The sequence below is a fragment of the Lagenorhynchus albirostris genome, chromosome 6 (assembly GCF_949774975.1).
Source record: "Lagenorhynchus albirostris chromosome 6, mLagAlb1.1, whole genome shotgun sequence".
NCBI lineage: Eukaryota > Metazoa > Chordata > Mammalia > Artiodactyla > Delphinidae > Lagenorhynchus > Lagenorhynchus albirostris.
Window position 1 is genome coordinate 51,600,983 of NC_083100.1, and position 20,123 is coordinate 51,621,105.

Here is a 20,123-nt window from a genome sequence, read left to right on the forward strand (position 1 = left end):
CGCGGGCTCCACCTCCTCCCCCAAAGGCCTACCCGGACCCCTGGCTCGGGCCCAGCCGGTAGCTCCGCCATGCCCCGGGGGAGGCGCGGCGGCAGGGTGAGCGCCCTGGAGGGCTGCCGGGAGGAGGAGGCGCCCCCGGCGGCGGACGCCGTGCCCTCGGTGCTGTGGGCGTCAGGGCAGCAGCCAGAGTCGGCGGCCGAGCTGATTCTGCTCCGGGGCATCTTCGAGATCCGGAGGGACAGCTGCGACGTGGTGCTGAGCGAGCGGGCCCTGAGGTGGCAGCCCATCCAGCCCGAGCGCCCCACAGGTGAGTGGTCCCAATTAGAAGGTCCCGGCGTCTTCGCCCCCCGCGGCGCCTCCTCGCTCTCCCGGCCCCACACCCTCCTCCCGGCGCAGTCCCTCCGCAAGCTCCGCCTCTGCCACAGCGGGCTACCGCGTCCAGAAGCCGCCGCCTCCTCCCTCCCGCCAGGGGGCGAGAACCCGCGCCGCCCCCAGGGGCCTCCCGCTACCTGTCCCCTCCCAGCTGGCTTTCCGCCTGGGGTGCCATCCGGGGACCTGCGTCACACTCTGCTTCTGCTCTGTGACGCCGAAGAAAGAATTGAGCCCCGCAAGGGGAGGTGTTTTCCAGATGCAGGAAGGTCACCTGCTCCTCCCCTCCAAGTTGAAGTTTTACTCCGTCAACTTCTGACGGTAACGCTGAAAGTATAAGCATTTTACCGAGTATACCTACACGTGGGTTTGCTGACTTCTGAAAGTTTCACCCCAACTTTTGGTCTCTCTGGACTTTTCCATCCCTCACATTCCTTGCCATTGTCTAGAATCAAGTCTAAAGGTCAGTCTAGAAACTTTTGGTGTTCAATATTGACTTTAGAATCATCTTGTTGTTTACGTGCATTTGCCTTTTGACCTAAACCTTTATTTAGAAAGTGTTATAATTCTGTACAATAGAACTATTTCAAGTCTTAGAGATGATTTAGGGGAAAACCTTGGGATGTGGTACACGTCCCCTCTAAATGCTAACTTATGAAATTTTAAAAAATGCCTTCCCCTGTTGGAAAACAAGACACAATGCGCTGTTTACCTCAAAGAATAGAAAAATGTCACTGTTTTGCAGTTTCGTGTACAAAAATCTAACAAAACAGACTAGTCAGGGACCCAGTGCTGGTTCTGAGTGGGAATTCTGCTTCTGCTGCAGGTGTCCTGCTGACCCACTTAACTAAAACTGCCTTTGACTTTAATTAAAAATGTTTTCAGGTGTGTTGAAAACCCAAGCTGTGGAGTATTTTCTAGAACCTTTGAGTTAAAAGCTAGGGATATGGACATAGAGTTATTCTGTTTAGTTTTTAAGTCTGTTTGTATTTGGGGACATAGAAGTTTACCATTAGAGTTTAAATTGGCCTACAAGAGTCGATTTAACCTACAATGAAGCTGAATTACTATAGGAATAAAAGGAGACATTGTGCAATGAGAGGTATTCAAATCAGTGTTGCAATACCGGTACACGAAAAGTCAAATAATGGCATGAAGACAAAAAATGCTCTTTTATATACTGAGTGGTGATGGAGGAAAAATAGGCTTAATTGGCATTCCTGGCTGTAGAGTTTAAAAAGACATCCCGACAGTTATAACTCTAAAGGTGGCAAGTGTTGATCTTTAATTTTGACCTAAAACACTTTGGTTTTCTTTTCCTTCATTTAGATATACCACCCTTTCTTTGTAACTAACACCTAGTATGCAAACCACTTTGGGCCCCGAAAATTGGAGGTCCAGAAGCCTAGCACCTTAGTTAGCACTACTATTTGTAGGAGGAACCAAGAGATGTTTTACTTAGTAAAATAATAAGAGTGGGAAAAGAAAAGGAGGTATTGAGAGATATGTTTAAATGTGAGAAATACTCTCTGATGTGGAATTAGCTTAGATGTGCGTGGTGAAAGACAAATGAAATTGGTCCAGAAAATGGAGGAAAAACTACCTTAAGGTTGCCATACTTGGGAGGACGTGGTGTGGGAGGATATAGTGGAGGAGACCATATCTGTTGCTTGGCCGGTGCCTGGCTGTCCCAGGAAAGGGTAGGGGTGGGGTCGGATTGCTGGGCATTATTACCTCATATGAGATGCTTGCAAGACCACTCAGTTTTTAAACCTCATAGTGCCTTAGTAGCTGTTTTGTTTTTTTGTTTTAAATAGGCTTTATTTTTAGAGCAGTTTTAGGTTCACAGCAAAATTAAGCAGAAGATGCATATACCCTCTGCTCCCCACACATGCATAGCCTCCCCCATTATAAATATTTCCCACCAAGGTGGTACCTTTGTTAAAACTGATGAACATTGACACATCATTATCATCCAGCGTCCATAGTATACATTAGGGTTCACTCTTGGTGTTCTGCATTCTATGGGTTTTGGCTTATTTATAATGACATGTAGTAGGATTCTCCAGAGAAATAGAACCTTGAAAAAAATACACAGTACAATATATATTTGAGGAGATTTATTATGGGAATTGGAGATTGTGGGATTATGGAGGCTGAGATATGCCACTCTATGCCATCTGCAAAGTGAAGAACCAGGGAAGCTGGTTGTATAATTCAGACTAAATCTGAAGGCCTGAGAACTGGGGGGAACTGATGGTGTAGCTCCCAGAGACGGGATCTACATGAGAAGAGGGAAGATGTTCAGGACATCTGTTTTGTTTACTCTCAGCGCTTTGAAGAGTGCCTGACATAAACATTTGTTACGTGAATGAATTTGTTAATTGGTCTCATGAACTTTAGTTTTGCCCATTGCATTATAATCTGATTACTACACTGCTACTTAATAGTGACTTCTCATCACCTGTAAGAGTATCCCCCTCCCCTTTTGTTAAAGCATTAGAACTCTTTTTACAAAACATTCTTCAGCTAATGTTGGCTTACTTCTCCATTGTTAGCATCATGGTGAGAAGGTTCCATCTTGCTCAGCTGTAAGTTGGAAAAAGAAAGCAATCTATGACCGGGGCATAGATTGACCAGTATGTCACATCTGTAAGCAAACTGTATACACAAAACGGCATCATCCATTCAGAAAATATCTTCATTATTGCCTGCTATGATGCCTAATGATCTTTCTATCGGAATCTCAAATTACAGTCATTTCACTTGTGGAATCCTATGAGTTTATTCATGTTAATTACCCAGTTAGCTCTCCGTGCTCTAGGAAAGAGAGAAACCTTTCGTGAAGAAATGGGAGAGGGGTCAGATGAGGATTTTAAGGCCAAATGAGAAAGGTCAGGCACGTCTGGGTCATGGGACCCTGTCTAGGCAGAGCAGGCCACAGTGTTGTTAGCCCCCTACATGGTGCCTGGGACCAGGCGTGAGGTGTCAAAAATTGAGAAGAGACTCAGAAAGGGGGTATGGGCAGATGCCATAGACCAATATGTGTATTTTGTCATTTAGCCCTTAGCTTGTTGCTGGATCAGATATTTTCAGAGTTCAACATTTTCAGAATTATCACTGATGGCCTGTTGGCATTGTTCTAAATCTCAACTGAGGACAGACTTCTAGGAACGTGCGCTTACCAAGTGGTAAACTTCTGTTGGAAACGTTAGATGGAAGCAGAAGGTACAAGCATTGTTGTGTATCCGCAATGCAGAATCTGCTTACTGTACTGTGAGACCTGGTTATGAGATTTTCCCGTAAAGGAAAAGCTACTGGTAGGGAGAGTCAGTAATGCATAGCATTAGACTATGTTAAGCTCATATTTTAGTATACTTAAGAATGATTAATTTAGGATCTCTATGACTGGAATGCCAAATGCCACAAGTCTCTGTTATCTCACACTGGGCACCTTTATCATTTACTAATGAATAGCACCTTGAAGTATGAAAAGCACTACAGGATCCTTTACAAGCACCCCACTCCGGCTGCCTGTAATCTCCCATCTGGTGTAGGAAGGGTTTCAGGAGTGCACCAAGGGGCCTGAGGTCTTGTCTACAACTAACGGGTGTAACTGACTTAAGGCAAGTCATTTAACTGCTCTGAGTGACAGTCTATTCATCTGCAAAATGAGGCGTTTACATTATATGATCTCTAAGAACCATCAACTCTGTGAAGTTGCATTTTAAAGGAAATACCTATTTTTATAGACTTTTGGTGTTAGGACATCGTAATAAACCTGAGTTAAGTTTTAATGATCAGATGCCAGGTGTGTGTGGAAGACTTGTATTTTACACCAAAGCTTCACAGCCCTAATGAATTTCTAATTAGAAGAACCGCCTGGGAAATACGGGCCAAGTTTCTTGCTCCCCTTCCCTAGCTTCAAGACACAATAATGAGAGGTGGGCAGTCACCTCAGCACAGGTTCTGTCTTTGGAAAGGAAGAAACCACTTTCTGATAGAAAATAGTGGGATAAGGCTAGTCATGAGCAGATTTTTCATGATGGACAAAAGGACTAGCTTATCCTTTCTTCAATTTCATTTCCTGTACCCTCTTATTAAATTTCAGGGCAAGGATCTTACAGTGTGTTCGATTAGCATGAGAATGTTATGTTTTAAATATTTTTTCAAATACGGTTAAGGTTTCAAATCTTAGTTATGGTTTACAATTCTCTTATTATTCTTAGACTTACTACCTCAGGTTATACCATTTCATGTTGTGTTTTTTCAAAGGGTTATTCCTACCACGACTTTGAGCTCAGCTTAATTAGAGCAGTAACCAGAAAAACCTGAAAAAGCTGGGCTTCAAAATAAGGTCTTGAAAGTGTTTCTTTTATAAGGGAGTTCATGATTTTCTTGTCCTTTAAGTTTATATAGACATTCATTTGCTGGAAACTTTGCAACGTGAAAGGTAATGTGGAAAAATGTGAAAATGAGAAAAAAACCAATCAATTTTAAAACAACAAGAGTTAGTGATTACATGGGACTTAGCAGAGCTAGGTCCATTCTAAGTATTAATCTGCCTGAGCTGTTTGGGAACAGATGTACGTGAAACAGATCCCAGGCTTCTGTTGTGTATATCCAAAGTGAGACATCTGTCGGTAAACCGTTGGTCAGAAATAATGGAAGCAGGGGTTAAACCCCGAAATGACCCATTACTCATGTGAATTATTGAAGGACTAATTACTCAGTAAAACATGATGCTTTGATTCACCAGTCTACATATGAGGAAGAAAAATACTTCTTTAAAAGAATTATTAGTGTATTCCTAAGCTGTCAAATTTGAAGGAATTTTTAAAAGCTGGGTGCGAAAAATCAAGCTTACCAGGCAACTGCATGTAATGTTTATAATGTTTTAAAACGCTTTGACAGGTCTGTTATCCTATTGTATAAATACTGTATAAAGCTCATATTGTATAAATATTAGCTTTTTCTTAAATTGGTCCACACAGGAAAACAAAATATAGAATGAATCTCTAAGCATGACTGTTTAGTTAAACTCTCTGCACTAATGGAATGCTCTGTTCTGTCCAATACGGTTGCCACCAGCCACTTGGGGCACCTGAGGACCTGAAATATGGCTAGTGTGACTGAGGAACTGAATTTAAAAATTTTTTTAATTTTAATAAATTTAATAGCCGTATGCAGCTAGTGGCGATCGCGTTGGACAGCGTAGCTCTAATGCATAGACCCATGAAGAGTTGAAAACGTTTATTCCCTTTATTCCCAGGCATGGGTTTGCATCTTTATAGTAAGGTACAGTTTTCAGTAATTAATCTCAACATAGAACTGATATGACCATATAATCTGAGCTGCCGATTTAAAGATAAAACAACTGAGTCCAGAGATGCCCAAGTGGCAGAACCCTTTAACGTACTTTGTGAGTACAAAAACATGCTTTTGTTATTGTGAATTAATTGGCTGACAGTAAAATTGATTTAAAGATAAAACAACTGAGTCCAGAGATGCCCAAGTGGCAGAACCCTTTAACGTACTTTGTGAGTACAAAAACATGCTTTTGTTATTGTGAATTAATTGGCTGACAGTAAAATTGAAGTCTTGTCTGTTAAAACCATAGTCTTATTCCTCACGGTCATGATTTATGTAAACTAAAATTTGGCAAAAAATCTGTTTCTTACTATAGGGATAGTAAATTTGAAATAACTGTCCTAGCTTGTGTACCTTGACCCCATGAAAGTCTGCATCCCAGTGTTGTTCATAAATATACCACAGCCATGTGGCACCATCTGAAGACAAACACTTTTAAAAACTGGTCTACTTTTGTGTCCCCTTCCTCTCGGTCTCCTCCACGTGGGGGGTATTTGAGGCTGCAACTGGCACAAAAATATCCTCCTAGAAGTGGGGAATGGTACTTGCAATTGAAGGCAAGGGACGTACAAACTGCAAATCAGATAAACTGGATCAAGGTCGGTAGAGGCTGATCCAGATGGGATCCGCCATAGTAGGAGGACCTGAACTGAACTGCAGGAGTCTGAACATGATGGAACTAAAGAACCAAAGAGCCACGGCAGTAGATAATAGGGATCAACGGATAGGCTGGGTACACAGGAGGATGCTATTGCCTAGACTGGACATTTTTGTGCCCTCTGTAATTTGGGAAATTACATCCTTGTTTAAAGGGCCAGGGATATAGAATATATAATTGATTGTGATCTCAGTACTAGAATGCTCCTTTTGAACCTTATTGCTAATCCTGCCTAGTCCATTAGTTGACTAGGTTATTAGATTACATTTCAAATATTGACAAATCTACAAACATCATCAAAGTCCTCAGCATAGGCCTCTCTAATTCCTTCCATAGGACTGTATTCCTGCCCGAATTTTAGAAGTACCATGCCAATGATGGGGGTAGCGTATGCTGAGCAAGTGACTTCTGGTCGGGTATGTGGTGGGCAAAGGGAAGAAACTCTTGGTAGCCATGGCTTTTTATATGCTCTTGTGTTTTCCAAGATCAGTAAGTGATGAGTTAAAAGGGAAAGTTGGGAGGGAAATGGAGTTTGAAGGAAATTAAACCTTCTGCTGACTTTTGGCATGTGAACTAGAAGTCGAGGACCCTTAGTATAAAGGATGCCAGAATCCAGAGACAGGCAGGCAAGCAGGCGGGCAGGTATGCATATATTAAAAAACATTTGGCATAGTGCTATGGACTGATGGTAAGCCTACAGATAAGTCTAAAATAACGTACCAGCTGGCATCGGGGAATTCCTATGTACATTCCAAGATTTTCATCAGAAACAGTGTTCTGGAAACTACTGCTGCTGCTATGCATCGGTGTCCGGTGTTTGACTGAAAATAGTGAACGTTTATTGATATTTACCCTGCCGGGTCCTATGCTAAGTGTCTTACCTTGTTTAATCTTCCCAACAAGACTATGTAGTCCAGACAGGATTTTTATTCCTAGGGCCCAGAGGTGACGTTCCTTGTCCAAGGTCATGCTAGTAATGGAGTTGCTGGGATTCCAAGCCAAGCAGCCTGACTCCAGAGTCTACACTGTACCCAGGAGGTTATGCTGTTTCCTCAGTCCAGTAAGAAAGAGTTCTCCCTAATGCCTTCAAGAGTCTGTGTGATGTCCGAGTTACTGACAGTGCAGCATCATGGTCCAAACCAAAACAATAAACCTTTTTTTTTTAGTGGTAAAACATTAAAAGTTTTATTTTCATATCTAGAATAAGAGTTAGATAGTAATGCCTACCATCTCCACTATTAATATTGCTCTAGAAATAGCACATGAAATTTGACGTGAGAAATGATAATTTAAGGGGTAAATCAGAATAATAAACCTTAATACAACAAAATCATCTGACTTCTTTCAGACCTTCCTGACAGTTCCACTGTAGAGAGCATGTTCCACTTCTCTTGCCACTTCTACTTCCTGAGTAAATGACCAAATGGGACAAAGTTTTTGAAGCCCAATATTTTTATTGTGGAAAACACCAAACATACCCAAATGTAGAAAGAATAATATAATAAGCCTCCATGTTCAACCCAATGAGTGGTGAGACTCTATGTGACACGTTGAGTTTAAACAATTTTCAAGGCCAGTCTTATTCCATCTATGCCCTACCCATATGTCCCTCTATCTGGAATAATCGGGAGCAATTCCTAGACATCATATAATTGCACCTATAAACATCTTACATGTATCTCTAGGAGATAAGGATTTAAAAAATATAGTACACAATATGATACGCAGTATAGTCACTATACCACTATTCCAATTTAAAATAATCCTCTTTGTCCTTAAATATTCAGTTAGTGTTCATTGTCTCCTGATTGTTTCTTTCTCTTTTTTATATAAATCAATGTTTAAATCAGGTCCATATTGCAGTTGGTTGCTATGTCTTTTATATCTTTGAATCCACAGATTCCTCTCCATTTTTAACTTTTTCCTTATAACTTATTTTCTGAACAAACTGGGTTGTCTGGACTGTAGTTTTTCATAGGAAAATGAAAGGTTTGTTGGGGGCGAATGTCTGTGAAAGATAAAAGGGGCAGGAAGCAGGTTGGGAGGGATAACGTTCAGACTGTGATGCCAGTCTGACACCTGTAAAGAGGGGATGAAGCAGGCAGGGTCAGGGAGAACATCAGTCTATGGTGCTTATCTGATAAAGTCTTTGTTTACCTATGGTGAGAGCTTGGGAGCAAAGATTGCTCATTAGGGGTCCTGTCTTAGGCAGAAATGGCCAAATCTAGTTGTGTTCAGTCATAGACTGGGGGCTGCCTGGGAAGAGTGAAGTTGAGGTGGATCCTGAAGGCACCAGTAGCTGGAGGCTGTCAGCTAACTGCATTCATTGCAGCAGAAAAGCAAGTTCTTAAAGGGAGAAATCACAGCAACCACAGCGACCAATGATGTTTATTACTATCATTATGAGCTCAGTTATTTAAATATATTTCAATTCACGGCAATGACTGTTCTTACTAATTCTCAGACTGCCCCAATTCTAGATTTTTGGACCAATGAGAACCCCCCCAGGCTGACTTCTGAGACCTTTTGACATTCTCTCAGCTGTCTCTATTAGCTTCTTTGCTTTCTGGAGTGGCAAGATATTCCAGGCTCATCTTGAACATTTTATGCCTATCATCAAGGAAGCCTAATTTTTAAAATTGACTAATGGTATTTAGAGACCACAGTTTGAGCACCTGTGTGCTCATTGCTAGAACTTCCCTTATATGGTCCTGTTTCCTAGGTTTTTCTGAAAGCAGAGCTAGGAAGTATGTATTTTTTTTCCGAAAGAAAAAAATGCACCGTGGAATCATGCTGTTATTTCCAGTAAAAGTTCAAGACCGAAAGGTTTTTACTTCGTCTTCTTGCTCCTACCCTTAAAATACTGTGTTCTGACTGCAACAATATCATTACTGATTTGCCTTATCCTGCAATAAATGTACATCACAGAATACCAACACCAATGCCACCATCAATAATATCATTAATCAGAGCTATTTAAAATCGTTCTGTAATATTTTGTTGTAGCTCTTAGGGACATACCACTTAGAGTATATGCTATGTATAGTCAAATTACTATGTCTTAAAGACACTTGGAATCATTCCTATCTGTGATGTTATGCCTCCAACTCAATATGCAGAATTATTTGTTTCATTTTTGCTTTTATTTTTGGGCATTGCTCTTTTTAATCCAATTTTGTTTTGTAATTATATAAAATATTTATATGGTTCCAAAATCAAATCAGCTAAACAAGCTATATCCTGGGAAGTATAATTTTTATCTGTGCCCCTTCTACCCTTTTTCTTCCTTCCTATTATTGGTAAGCCTTTTTAATTTTTTTGGTTTATTCTTATATAGCAAACATGTACATATGTTATTCTCCTTACCCCACCCCTACCCATCTTCTTAAGTGCTTGGTAGTGTACCATATATGCTTTTGCACTTTGATTTTTTTGAATTAACAGTATACCTGGTATATCACTTGATAGAGGCATATAGCGAGAGTCATCATTTCTTTTTATATCTGCACAATAATCTATTGTGTACTATAGTTTATTGAACCATCTTTCTATAGAAAGACTTGGGTTGTTTCCAGTCATTTTTGCTATTGCAAATAGTGGTGTAACAAAAAAAACCTTGTCATGTTTTTTTTTTTAGTATATTTTTGGAATAAACTACTAAAATTTATTTTGGAATAAACTACTAAAATCCTAGAAGTGGGATTGTTGACTCAAGAATAAGTATCTATATAATTTTTTAATAGACTTACTTTTTAGAGCAGTTTTAGGTTCACAGCAAAATTGAGTGAAAGGTACAGAGGTTTCCCATCTACTTTCTGCCTATATAATTTTGCTAAATATTTCCAAGTTCCCTCAAAAGGATTGTGCTGTTTTGCTTTTCTATTGTCATTGTATGAGGGTACCTGTTTCTGTGCAGTTTCTTCAAAAGAGGATATTTTCAGACCTTGTTTTAAAAAACCAATCTGAGATAAGAAGTGGTATCTCGGCATAATTTAAACTTGTATTTTCCTCTTTAAATAATTCACTTTTTTAGCTTATTCCTCCTAATATTAGGGAGCAACTATTATGTGCTGGGGTATCTGATAGGTTTCAGGGATGCTACAATCAATTTGACACAATTTCTGCTTCAAAGTATTCACAATCTGCAGGGAGACTTATCAGCAAAATAACTAGGTAGTCTATTTTATGTGCCATTGAGGTATTACTTACAAGGCATTACAAAGAACCAAGGAAATGTAGCTAAAGGAGAAAATCATTTTGTTTGGGTGGGCTGGGGGGGAGGTCAGGGAAAGCTGCAGAGGGGTGTGAGGGTAAACTTGAATGTGGGCCTTGAAGCATGGTTAGGAGTTGGCAGCACAAAAGAATAAGGAAACCATTATAGGAAGTAATATTTTGGAAAAATCAGGAAAGAATGCTTTGTCCTTTGTGGAAAATAAGACCATAGCCTGTGGGGAGAGTGTATGTTCATGGGAGAAGATGATAGTCCTTTGTGTAAGTCAGTAGTTTGCGTAGGCCCTTGAATATCATGCCAGGAAGTTGGTGTCTTAAACTGAGCGTTGAGTAAAGGGTGGCAAAGGCCGAGTGTCAGAGGATAGCAAGTTTTTGTTTTTTAAAGTAAGTGAGTTTGGGTTTTAGAAAGACAACCATGGGGGTAGGATGGATTATAAATGGAGTCCATTTCAGTAGCCAGTACCCCAGAAGATCCAGGAGATGGTGTGTATTTGGCCGGGAGAATGGAGGGGAGAGGTGAGGCCAGGTGCAAAGGGATATTGTCAAAGATAGAACCTGGAGGATGTGGGGTTTGAGGGAAAGGGAAGAAACAATGGTGAAGCTGAGATTTTTAGCTTGGACAATGGAATGGATAATGAACACAGCTAAAATTGCTTCTTATTTTGCCAATCTAAGAATTATCTCACTCGAAATGTATTCTACCAAGAATCAAATATGCCAAGACTAGCAAAATGTTCAAACAGAAGGGAAATGGAAAGCTTGAAGAATGCATAAGCTTGAGAAATTGCTCTTGAAGGATTATAAGTTGAACCCTGTCAAGTGTAAGATCTATGTTTTCCATGAGCCTTGGGCTCTCCTTCTGTGCCCTTTCTTACTAGGTTGGGGCTACTTTGGAAAAAAGTTTAAAGCTGTTTTCAGAAAACACTATTCATTAACAATTGGTAAATAAAGTTATGATCTTTGTACAACCATAATGTTTAGGTATTATTTTTTTTTTTTGTAGTTATATATTTATTGACTTAAAAAATTTTTTTTTTTTACATCTTTATTGGGGTATAATTGCTTTACAATGGTGTGTTAGTTTCTGCTTTATAACAAAGTGAATCAGTCATACATATGTTTAGGTATTATTGAAATATAAAAAACAGTGAAATAATTTTAAATGTCAATTTTTATATGTATAAAAACTGTTTCTATATCATTTTAAAGTAAAAAAATTCATTTATTTCATGAAATCTTTTTGTCTAATGCAAATATAATATTTGTTCCAAATTAAACTTTCAAGCTTAGTAAAATGTTACAAACACATAATTCAAAGTATTTTCTAGTGCCCATCTGTGCAGGAAGAATAGGATCAATAAAATTGAACAACTGTTAGAGTGTACTGGTTTCCTTATATTTTAGGCATGTTTTCATGTACTGAAAGTGTAAAGTCTAGATAGTATGTTTTGTTGTGGTTTTCATTATACAGATGAAAACTTGTTACAGTTGAAATCTTGGTGAATATAATGGATTTTTGAAGTCCCATTCATAGCCCACTTATTTTAGATAATATTTAAATATTTAAACTAAATAATGTGGGTACATTTTTGTCATGAGATTTGATTTCTAATACACTCATTTTAAAAGTAAAAATACATCCTTCTCTAAAAATCATTATTTCCATTTCTTTGAATTAGCATTTTTCATATTTTGGGGAAAAATATCTTGATATCCTAGCTTCTGAATGGAAGACAAATCTATCATTTTCCATATTGTTTGAATGTTTTACACTGGGACCAAACCCACTCTGTTATTGAGCTTCATGCCCTGGAAACATCTTATGGGGGGACCTCTTTTACTCAAATCTTCTTGGTACTTGGATACTTTGTTAGGTGTGTACAGACTCACTTTGCATCCACTTCATCTGCATGGGAAGATAGGTACATTGAAATTCTAAGTGCTTTTTCAAATCTAAATTTCCTAGAGCGCAACATGAGTCCCAACAATGTAAAGCTATGAAATGCCTTTTCATTTTGACTTTCCAAAGACCTTTGTTCATTAACATTTAATTAGCATCCGTTCGTTGTGTACATTGTATACTTCGGAGTGATATGACTAGTAAGGAATATTCTAGAGGATCTTAGACTTCTGAGATTGAAGCTGATAATACACTTACTAAATTATGTGCTGCTTTACATTAAAAAGATTCAGCAGTTACCTATTTCTTTACTGAATATAGGACACCAGGTTGAAACCATTGATTTTGAAGTGAAGAATTCTTGGTCATATTCTAAACTAACCAAGTATTATCATTAGCTTTGAAAATAACTATCTTCAGTATTCTAGGGTAGACTGAAGAAAACCCATGTTGGAGGCCCGTAGAAAAACTTTAGTATCCTTATTTGGTTAATATTCTGCTTTTATGAGAATCTCAATAAAATCAGTTAAATGGGAACTTGGAAAATTCAACATACTGTCTATCACGTTCAGTTTACTGTTAAATAAAATTATGCCCTGGATATAACCTTCTAATTTTATTTTTTCACCTTAATGAAAGCACTGGTCATTATTGCTGCCACTGATGCTCTTTTGTCTGCACATACTGTTGCAACATAATGTGTTGTGCATTTGATACGGATATTACCATATTGCCATAAGGAGCTGCTATTATTTTAGACACCAACTGATTCCATGATAGTGTCAGATTTCTTTAACATATGCTTATGTTTTTGTACAAATGACCCCAAGAAACATCTGCTAGTTTTGTGGTGATATCTACAGTTTCTTTTTTAGAATTTGACCTGTCAGTCACTTTTTAATGTGAAATCTACAGTATTTCATTAGAATAAGCTCACTTTCTGTTTTTTTATTACTGATATTAATTAACAACATTTTGACTCAGCTTTATGACATAATTCAGAAAGTAATTGAACTGCCTGTGCACATTATTTTAAAAATCTCTTTTCATGATGTGTCATTGATACTTTAAAATAGAAAAGTGCCCTTTTAATGGATCCTTTAGCATCCAAAATTTTAGGTCCCAAATTGCTTTCTAATGGTTCTGAAATTATTCTTTCAATTTTACAAAAGTGTGCAGTAGTTGTGGTGTATCATTGGTCTGTTCATATCCTTTGCTAATTGCTAATCTTCAATGGATGTGTAAGGGCAGACAAAGGAAAAGGAAATGAACTTTCAATAAAGTTATGAAATCTTCCCTCTAGGAGATTGGAAGAACGTTTAGAGCACATAAGCCAATGATTATGTTACGGGTGGGATCCTTTCTTTTACTTGCTTTGGTATGACCTTGACTAAGAAGCCATGGTCACAGACTCCCATTGTCTGGAATTTTCTTTCCTGCTTTCCTCTCTTTCCTCAAATGTCTTTCTTAAGTCATAGCTACTTATTCAAAGAAAGCAATATGACCATGTACTCATGGTACTTAAACAAACCCGGAACATCAACAAAATGAAAAACAGGACTTTGAATAGCAATATCTGTCCATGTTTTCCAGTGGAAAATACATAAATAGATTTTCCAACTCCTTTTATTGTATCAGAGGACATTGTCTATAAAATTTTGTATTACCTACATACTTGATACCCAATAAAGTAAATATACATGAGGTATAGTCCTTAATCTTGCCTATGATATTAAGATAATAGAACACTCGGTTTTATTTTCTACTCATCTGCTTTCTATGTATCAGCTGTTGCACTCCTTTAGACTCGAAGTGTGTCATCATTTATATCTCCATGCTCATTCAGTAGCCCTTGCTGCTCTTATTCCCTCTTTGTCCCTTGGGTAACTTGTCATTAGGACAACCTTCTGTCTCCTGCTTACCATCTCTTGGCTGAAACTGAGCTGATACCCTTGCCAGGTACCTTAGGTGCTGGACCTGCCTGGGTTCAGCTTTGGCCTTGGTGATATCTGTGTGCCTTCCATGCCAAAACTCAATTCTGTGAGGGGTGACAGGATGACTGAAAGCTTTAGTTTCAGTGATAAAGCCCAAATGAGGCTGTATTGAGTACCTAAATAGCTTTCTCTTAGGTCTGAAATAGGAGAGCCAGGAGCCTCAATGTCCCTTGAGAAAGAAAAATTTCCCTCAGCCTTCTGGGCTCAACACTGAGCCATTTAAGTGGGTTAGTGGGCTGGACCCAAAGGGGGTGTAATTTCCTCAAATAGTGTTTTAGTTTTGCTCTGTGTATCATGGGAGTAGAACCAACTAAGGGAAGTCCCTAATGACTTTTCTTGCCTCTTGTAGGGCAGGCCATTTACTTTAAGTCATGGCTTCTTACCCCTCTGACACCTCTACCCTATGCAAGGCACTGGAGGAACCATGGGGATGGGGGAAGACATTCATGAAAAGGGTTTTCAGGTACTGGGTATATCTGGAGTCCTATTTGAAGGATAAAGACTATTTAGCAATTACCATTTTAATACTTATCACTGCCTGTACTTTTTGTTGTTTTTAGTACAGAGAATTTTGTCATACTATCAATGGTGGAGTGGAGCGGGAAACAAAATGAAATCTATTTTCATTAACTTCGTATGGTGTCTGGTATGATATCATGAACAGGTGGGCTCATAATTGTTTACTTGATGCTCTTTTTAAGAAGTCAGTTATATCACGGGAAATTGAAGAATAGCAAAATTAATTTGTTGAAGCATTCTTTAGGAAATCTTGCATGAATGTTCACTAGAGAAACATGGGGCTTCTCCCTTAAAGACAAGGCTTTGTTTTGTTTCTAATAAGACACACTCTTTATAATTAAAACAAAATCCCAGTGTTAAGGGATTACTATTTTAAATAATTGGATTTCTTTCCTTTGTTTCCCTGATCCCTATATATGAGAATAAACCTAATGGTGTCTTCGGCTAATACATATTTCCAAATTAAATAGTTCTGTTAACCACTGAATCTTAATAATGCCTCTCAAAGTTTACAGATGATAATATAGAAACCAATGTAATATCAGGAACTTATTTTAGATTTGGGAAAGGCAAAGATACAGAAACTAATTAAGAACAACAGAAGCTGTGGAAACTTCCTTTTTAAATGATGATATATTGATATTCACAATAAGTTATTAAAAAATATAAACAAACTATTTGTATAATTTTATTTAACTCTGCCATCAAAATACTAAATTCAGTACCACATATTTTTAATTTCAGACAAATGCTTTCATGAAATGGTATTTTAATGCCCTGAAGATGGTTTAGCTTAAAAATGATTAGGGTTAAAATGAAATAGGAGAAAAGCAAAATGTAAATGTCTAGTTGTTACTTTAAGAAAAATTCCCAGAATAAGCTCTGTCCCCCTTTCTTTCTCTTCTCTTTTTGATTTCCATACTCCAGAGCCCTTTTCTGAGACTCTTAAATCATGTGTGAGTGCAGGAGAGGACAAGCATTAGGGTGAGTGGTAAGAAGGGGGAGCATTTTGCTTGGGGCAAACTCTTCCTCCATATGGGACCTTCTTAAAGCCCTCCCTCAGCCCCTTAAATCAGAACTTGAGCTCCCAGGCAAGGGCTGTGTTAGGAGCAGCATTAGCAGGAGACCAGGGGTGTGGGTGTGGGTGGGGAGGTGTGGTGGTAGATGAAGGGCCATTTTTCTAGTTGGTCACTTTTGGACTTTGGTGAACCTTTTCAAACTGACCTGTTTCTCCACTTACTCCTGAGTCAGTCTTGACCCTTAACTTTTCAGGTGTAGCTATGCTGGGTCCTCCTAAGTTTTGAAGCTCAAGGTGGAAGTGTTTCTAGTTCCAGTACAAACTTTTAAAGAACGAGTGGGAGCAAAAATGTCAAGGACTCTTGAGAGATTTTGTATTTGATCCCGTATGAAGGCAAAATGAAAAATATTGTAAGTGGCACTTTCAAATCTTACACAAGTTTCTCACTTACCCTCATCTGTTGTTTCTGGGCTGCATTGCATCCCTTGCTATCTTGATTAGTTCCCACCTAAAATAATTTAGTGTCCTCCTAATATAACTCTAGCATTCTAATTATAACCTAAGTAATTATTTAAAGTTTTTTCTCCATTTGGCATTCAATAGTCTTCAGTGTTCACATTTGGAAATATTGAAACCTGGAAGGGAAAAAAGGAAAATGATTCATTTCTCTGTTTGCCATACTTTGCTTGATGTTGTGATAAGACAGAAGGTCACCACCTGGTGTAGAAAATTTAGAGATTCTATAGAGGAAATGAAAACTTAGGACAAGCTAAAGAAGGAAGGTGTATTAGTCTACTAGGGCAGACATAACAAAATACCACAGATGAGGTGGCTTAAACAACAGAAATTAACTTTTTTCTCACAGTTCTGGAGGCTAGAAGTCCAAGATTAAGGTGCTGTCAGAGTTGACTTCTGGTGAGGCCTCACTTCCTTAGCTTATGGATGGCCGCCTTCTCACTGTGCCCTCACACGGCCTTTCTTCTGTGCACACATGGAGACAGAGATCTCTGGTGTTTCTTCCTTTCCTTATAAGGACACCAGTCCTATCAGACTAGGGACCACCCTTATGACCTAATTTAAACTTAATTAGTCCTTAAAGGCCCAAATATAGTCACCCTGGGGATTAGAGTTCAGCATATGAATTCTGGAGAGACACAATTCAGTCCAAAACAAGTGGATTTACTGTAGTACTCCTTTAGCTAAATCTTTTCCAATCCTGAAAGTGGGTTTTTACCCCCTCCCTCCAAATTCCTGTTAACAGGTGAGGTTTTTCTGGTTTGTTTCTTTTTGATTTTTAATATAATAGTTAATGTATGGTTGGTTACATCAAATTATATATAACGCTAGGAAATAAGAATTGTTAGAAGAGTCAAGTGAGCTAAAACATATTAAAATGATTCGGAAAAAAATTTTTTTTAACATTTTAAGTAGGTTTCCTCAACTCTAAATCTGTGTGAACTTGGCATATCTAATCAGTCTAAATGCAGGCCAAATAGCAATCTTAGTTATATAATAGTAAGCGCAGGTCTCAAAGATTGTAAACTACATCTGAATACACTGATACTCATGAGTTTGCTTGTCCTAAAATTTTCTGAAAACATGATGAACTCATAACTTCAATATTCTTGTCTATGACTGCAAATGTTTGGTGAGAGATGACCGTGTAGGATTTTTTCCCCCCGTTTATTAAGGGCTTATTTCAGGTTTCAGTGCTGAAATCAGTGTTCATTTTGTATCTTCCTGGTAAATCTTGCCAATAAATATTTGCATATTTGGAAGTTCTTAGGACTATCATATTATTGGGCAGCCTTAAAAGGCCACGCAGAAAAGTGATTGGGTTGGTACCGCTCTGCTTTATTTAAGTCTGAACAATCACTTTGGTGGTACAATCAGAGTACTGACCTACATTTGAAAGTGCAATGCTGTTCTGTTATCTAAATCCACTGTGCTATGAAAGGGTGAAATACAAAAAAGAGGTCACCATTATTATTTTCTCTGTTGTCCCGGAGTAAGGGGGTTTGTTTTTGGTTAGATGGTCTGCTTCTGAAAGATAACTGAAGTAGAAACTTCACTAGGATTCCTATATGAAATCATAGGAAACATAAATTGAAACATGATATAATAACCATGTTAACATTTAGCTAAATAAGGGCTGAGATGAGTTAATTCTATTTGGAAATATTTAAATTAGAATTAGCTTTTGCTTTTGATAAATACTGCCTTTTTAAAAAAAATTTCTGCTGAATCTTTAAGCTTTTAATACTTCAGTCATTCTCCTAAAATAGGTGTAGAAGCGTGTCCTTACCTTGGTTTGGTAAGCCTCTGAACATGCAAAGCAACAGATGTTATACCCAGCGTAATTATATGTATCCTGGAAACACATCTTTATAGAGTAGGATTGGTCCTTGGGAAAACAAAAATTTGGCAAACAAAGGGCATTAAATTGCTGATCTCAGCACTAATTACCTGGGATAGATTATAATAATCTTGTATAGGTAGTAACTGCATGCATGTATTGGAAAAATAATGTAATTGTAAAATACATTACAAGGAAATTGAACTTGTGTCAATTTTAGCTCATCTGTCCCCTTAAAGAGCAGAAGAAGACCTCACTTTTAGTTTTTAGAAAGTTCTTTCAACAACTTTTTGGAAAATGTTTTGAAGAGTCCAAATCCTAATATACTAAGGCTTTTGAGCATGTCTCTGTAGGTTACTGCCTTTGTATTTTTAATATAGTGTCCACTGAAAATAGAGCGTTTTAAACAAATGGATGGATTCCTGATCTTCAAGCATCCTAGTATCTCTGAATACACTGGGCACTGTGAGAGCACAGTTACTTGAACCAACAACCGTACTAAAGCAGTGGTTTTTGTAATTTTGATCTCTTCGTTCCAAGGGCATCTTAAAACACCTTCTCTTCCCTCCCCAATAGATAAAGCAAAGCAGAGCTCATTAGGTTCGTGTCATAGAAGGTCTAGAATCATCTGGAGGTCAGTTTGAGAAGCACTGTATAAACCATTGCTAAAATAGGGAGCTACAAAGTTGTGGAGGTTCTTACAGAAATTTCTGAAGTTGATGGTGTCGGTTTTTGGAGTCTGAAGTTTTAAAATAAGAGTCTGTTGATAGTCACGGTCTAAACAGCAAGTTTTCACCAAGATCATCTAAATGTAGGGTTGTTTACTTTTTTTTTTCCCAAAAAGATTTTGAACACAAATGAAACCTTCAGGACAAGACATTATAGTTTGAGAATATTCTGGAATAATTATGCTATGGGTTTTACTTTCTGTATCTTAGGTTATTAGCATGTGTTTTGTTGCCGTAGTTGTGCTTACAGATAGGTCATCACTTAGTCAAAAATTCTTAGCAACTCCTTCACCCGTAAACTGTTGCTGTGGCATAGTTTTCATATCTGTTGAGGAACCGAAATGGTGAATAAGGAGAATGTCACGTTCGGAGCTGGTGTGTTCTCACACCATCTAGTGTTTCAGTACTCAGGGCAGTGATGTGTGCAGCCTTTCCTGCCAGTAATAGAGTGTGCTAAGATTTTCCTCCTCAGCACAGTCTGTGCATTTCCATAACAAAATCCAGGATCCAAGGAAAATACTACAAGGTGATGAAACCAGGTGATTGTGATCAAATTTCTGTTCCACACTACATCATCATTAGTGTTTGTCAGAAACGTTGTCCCATCCTGGGGTGGAATTGATGAAGAACTTGCACTGTGAGTGGGGCACATAAACCCTTTCAGGATGAATACAAACTGAACTTGATATATTTCCCAAAATATTTGGGAAAATATTTGTGCCTAGCTAGAATCAGAGTAGTAGTGACCTGTGAGTCAACTTCTGGTAATTTTCTCCTTTTATTATTATTTCTTTTTTTTCCCCTTTCTTTTTGCTTAATTTGAAAGACTTTTTAGTTAACTAATAGGAACAACAATCTTATTTCTCATGGGATAAAGCCACTATAAATTGAGCATTTCATTTGGGACCACTGTGGATACATAATGAACCAATTAAAAGACGTTCTGTCTTGATTATGTGATGAAAATCTATGTAAGTCTTA

General features: G+C 38.2%; 1 protein-coding gene across 1 annotated transcript in view; it reads left to right on the forward strand.

Moving 5' to 3' along the window:
• The first annotated feature begins 69 nt into the window (after positions 1-69).
• CERKL (ceramide kinase like) overlaps positions 70-20,123 on the forward strand; it is a 148,956-nt gene continuing 128,902 nt past the window's right edge. The window contains exon 1 of the mRNA XM_060151180.1: positions 70-307. Within this exon, the coding sequence (XP_060007163.1) occupies positions 70-307 (238 nt within the window). The remainder of the gene's footprint in view (positions 308-20,123) is intronic.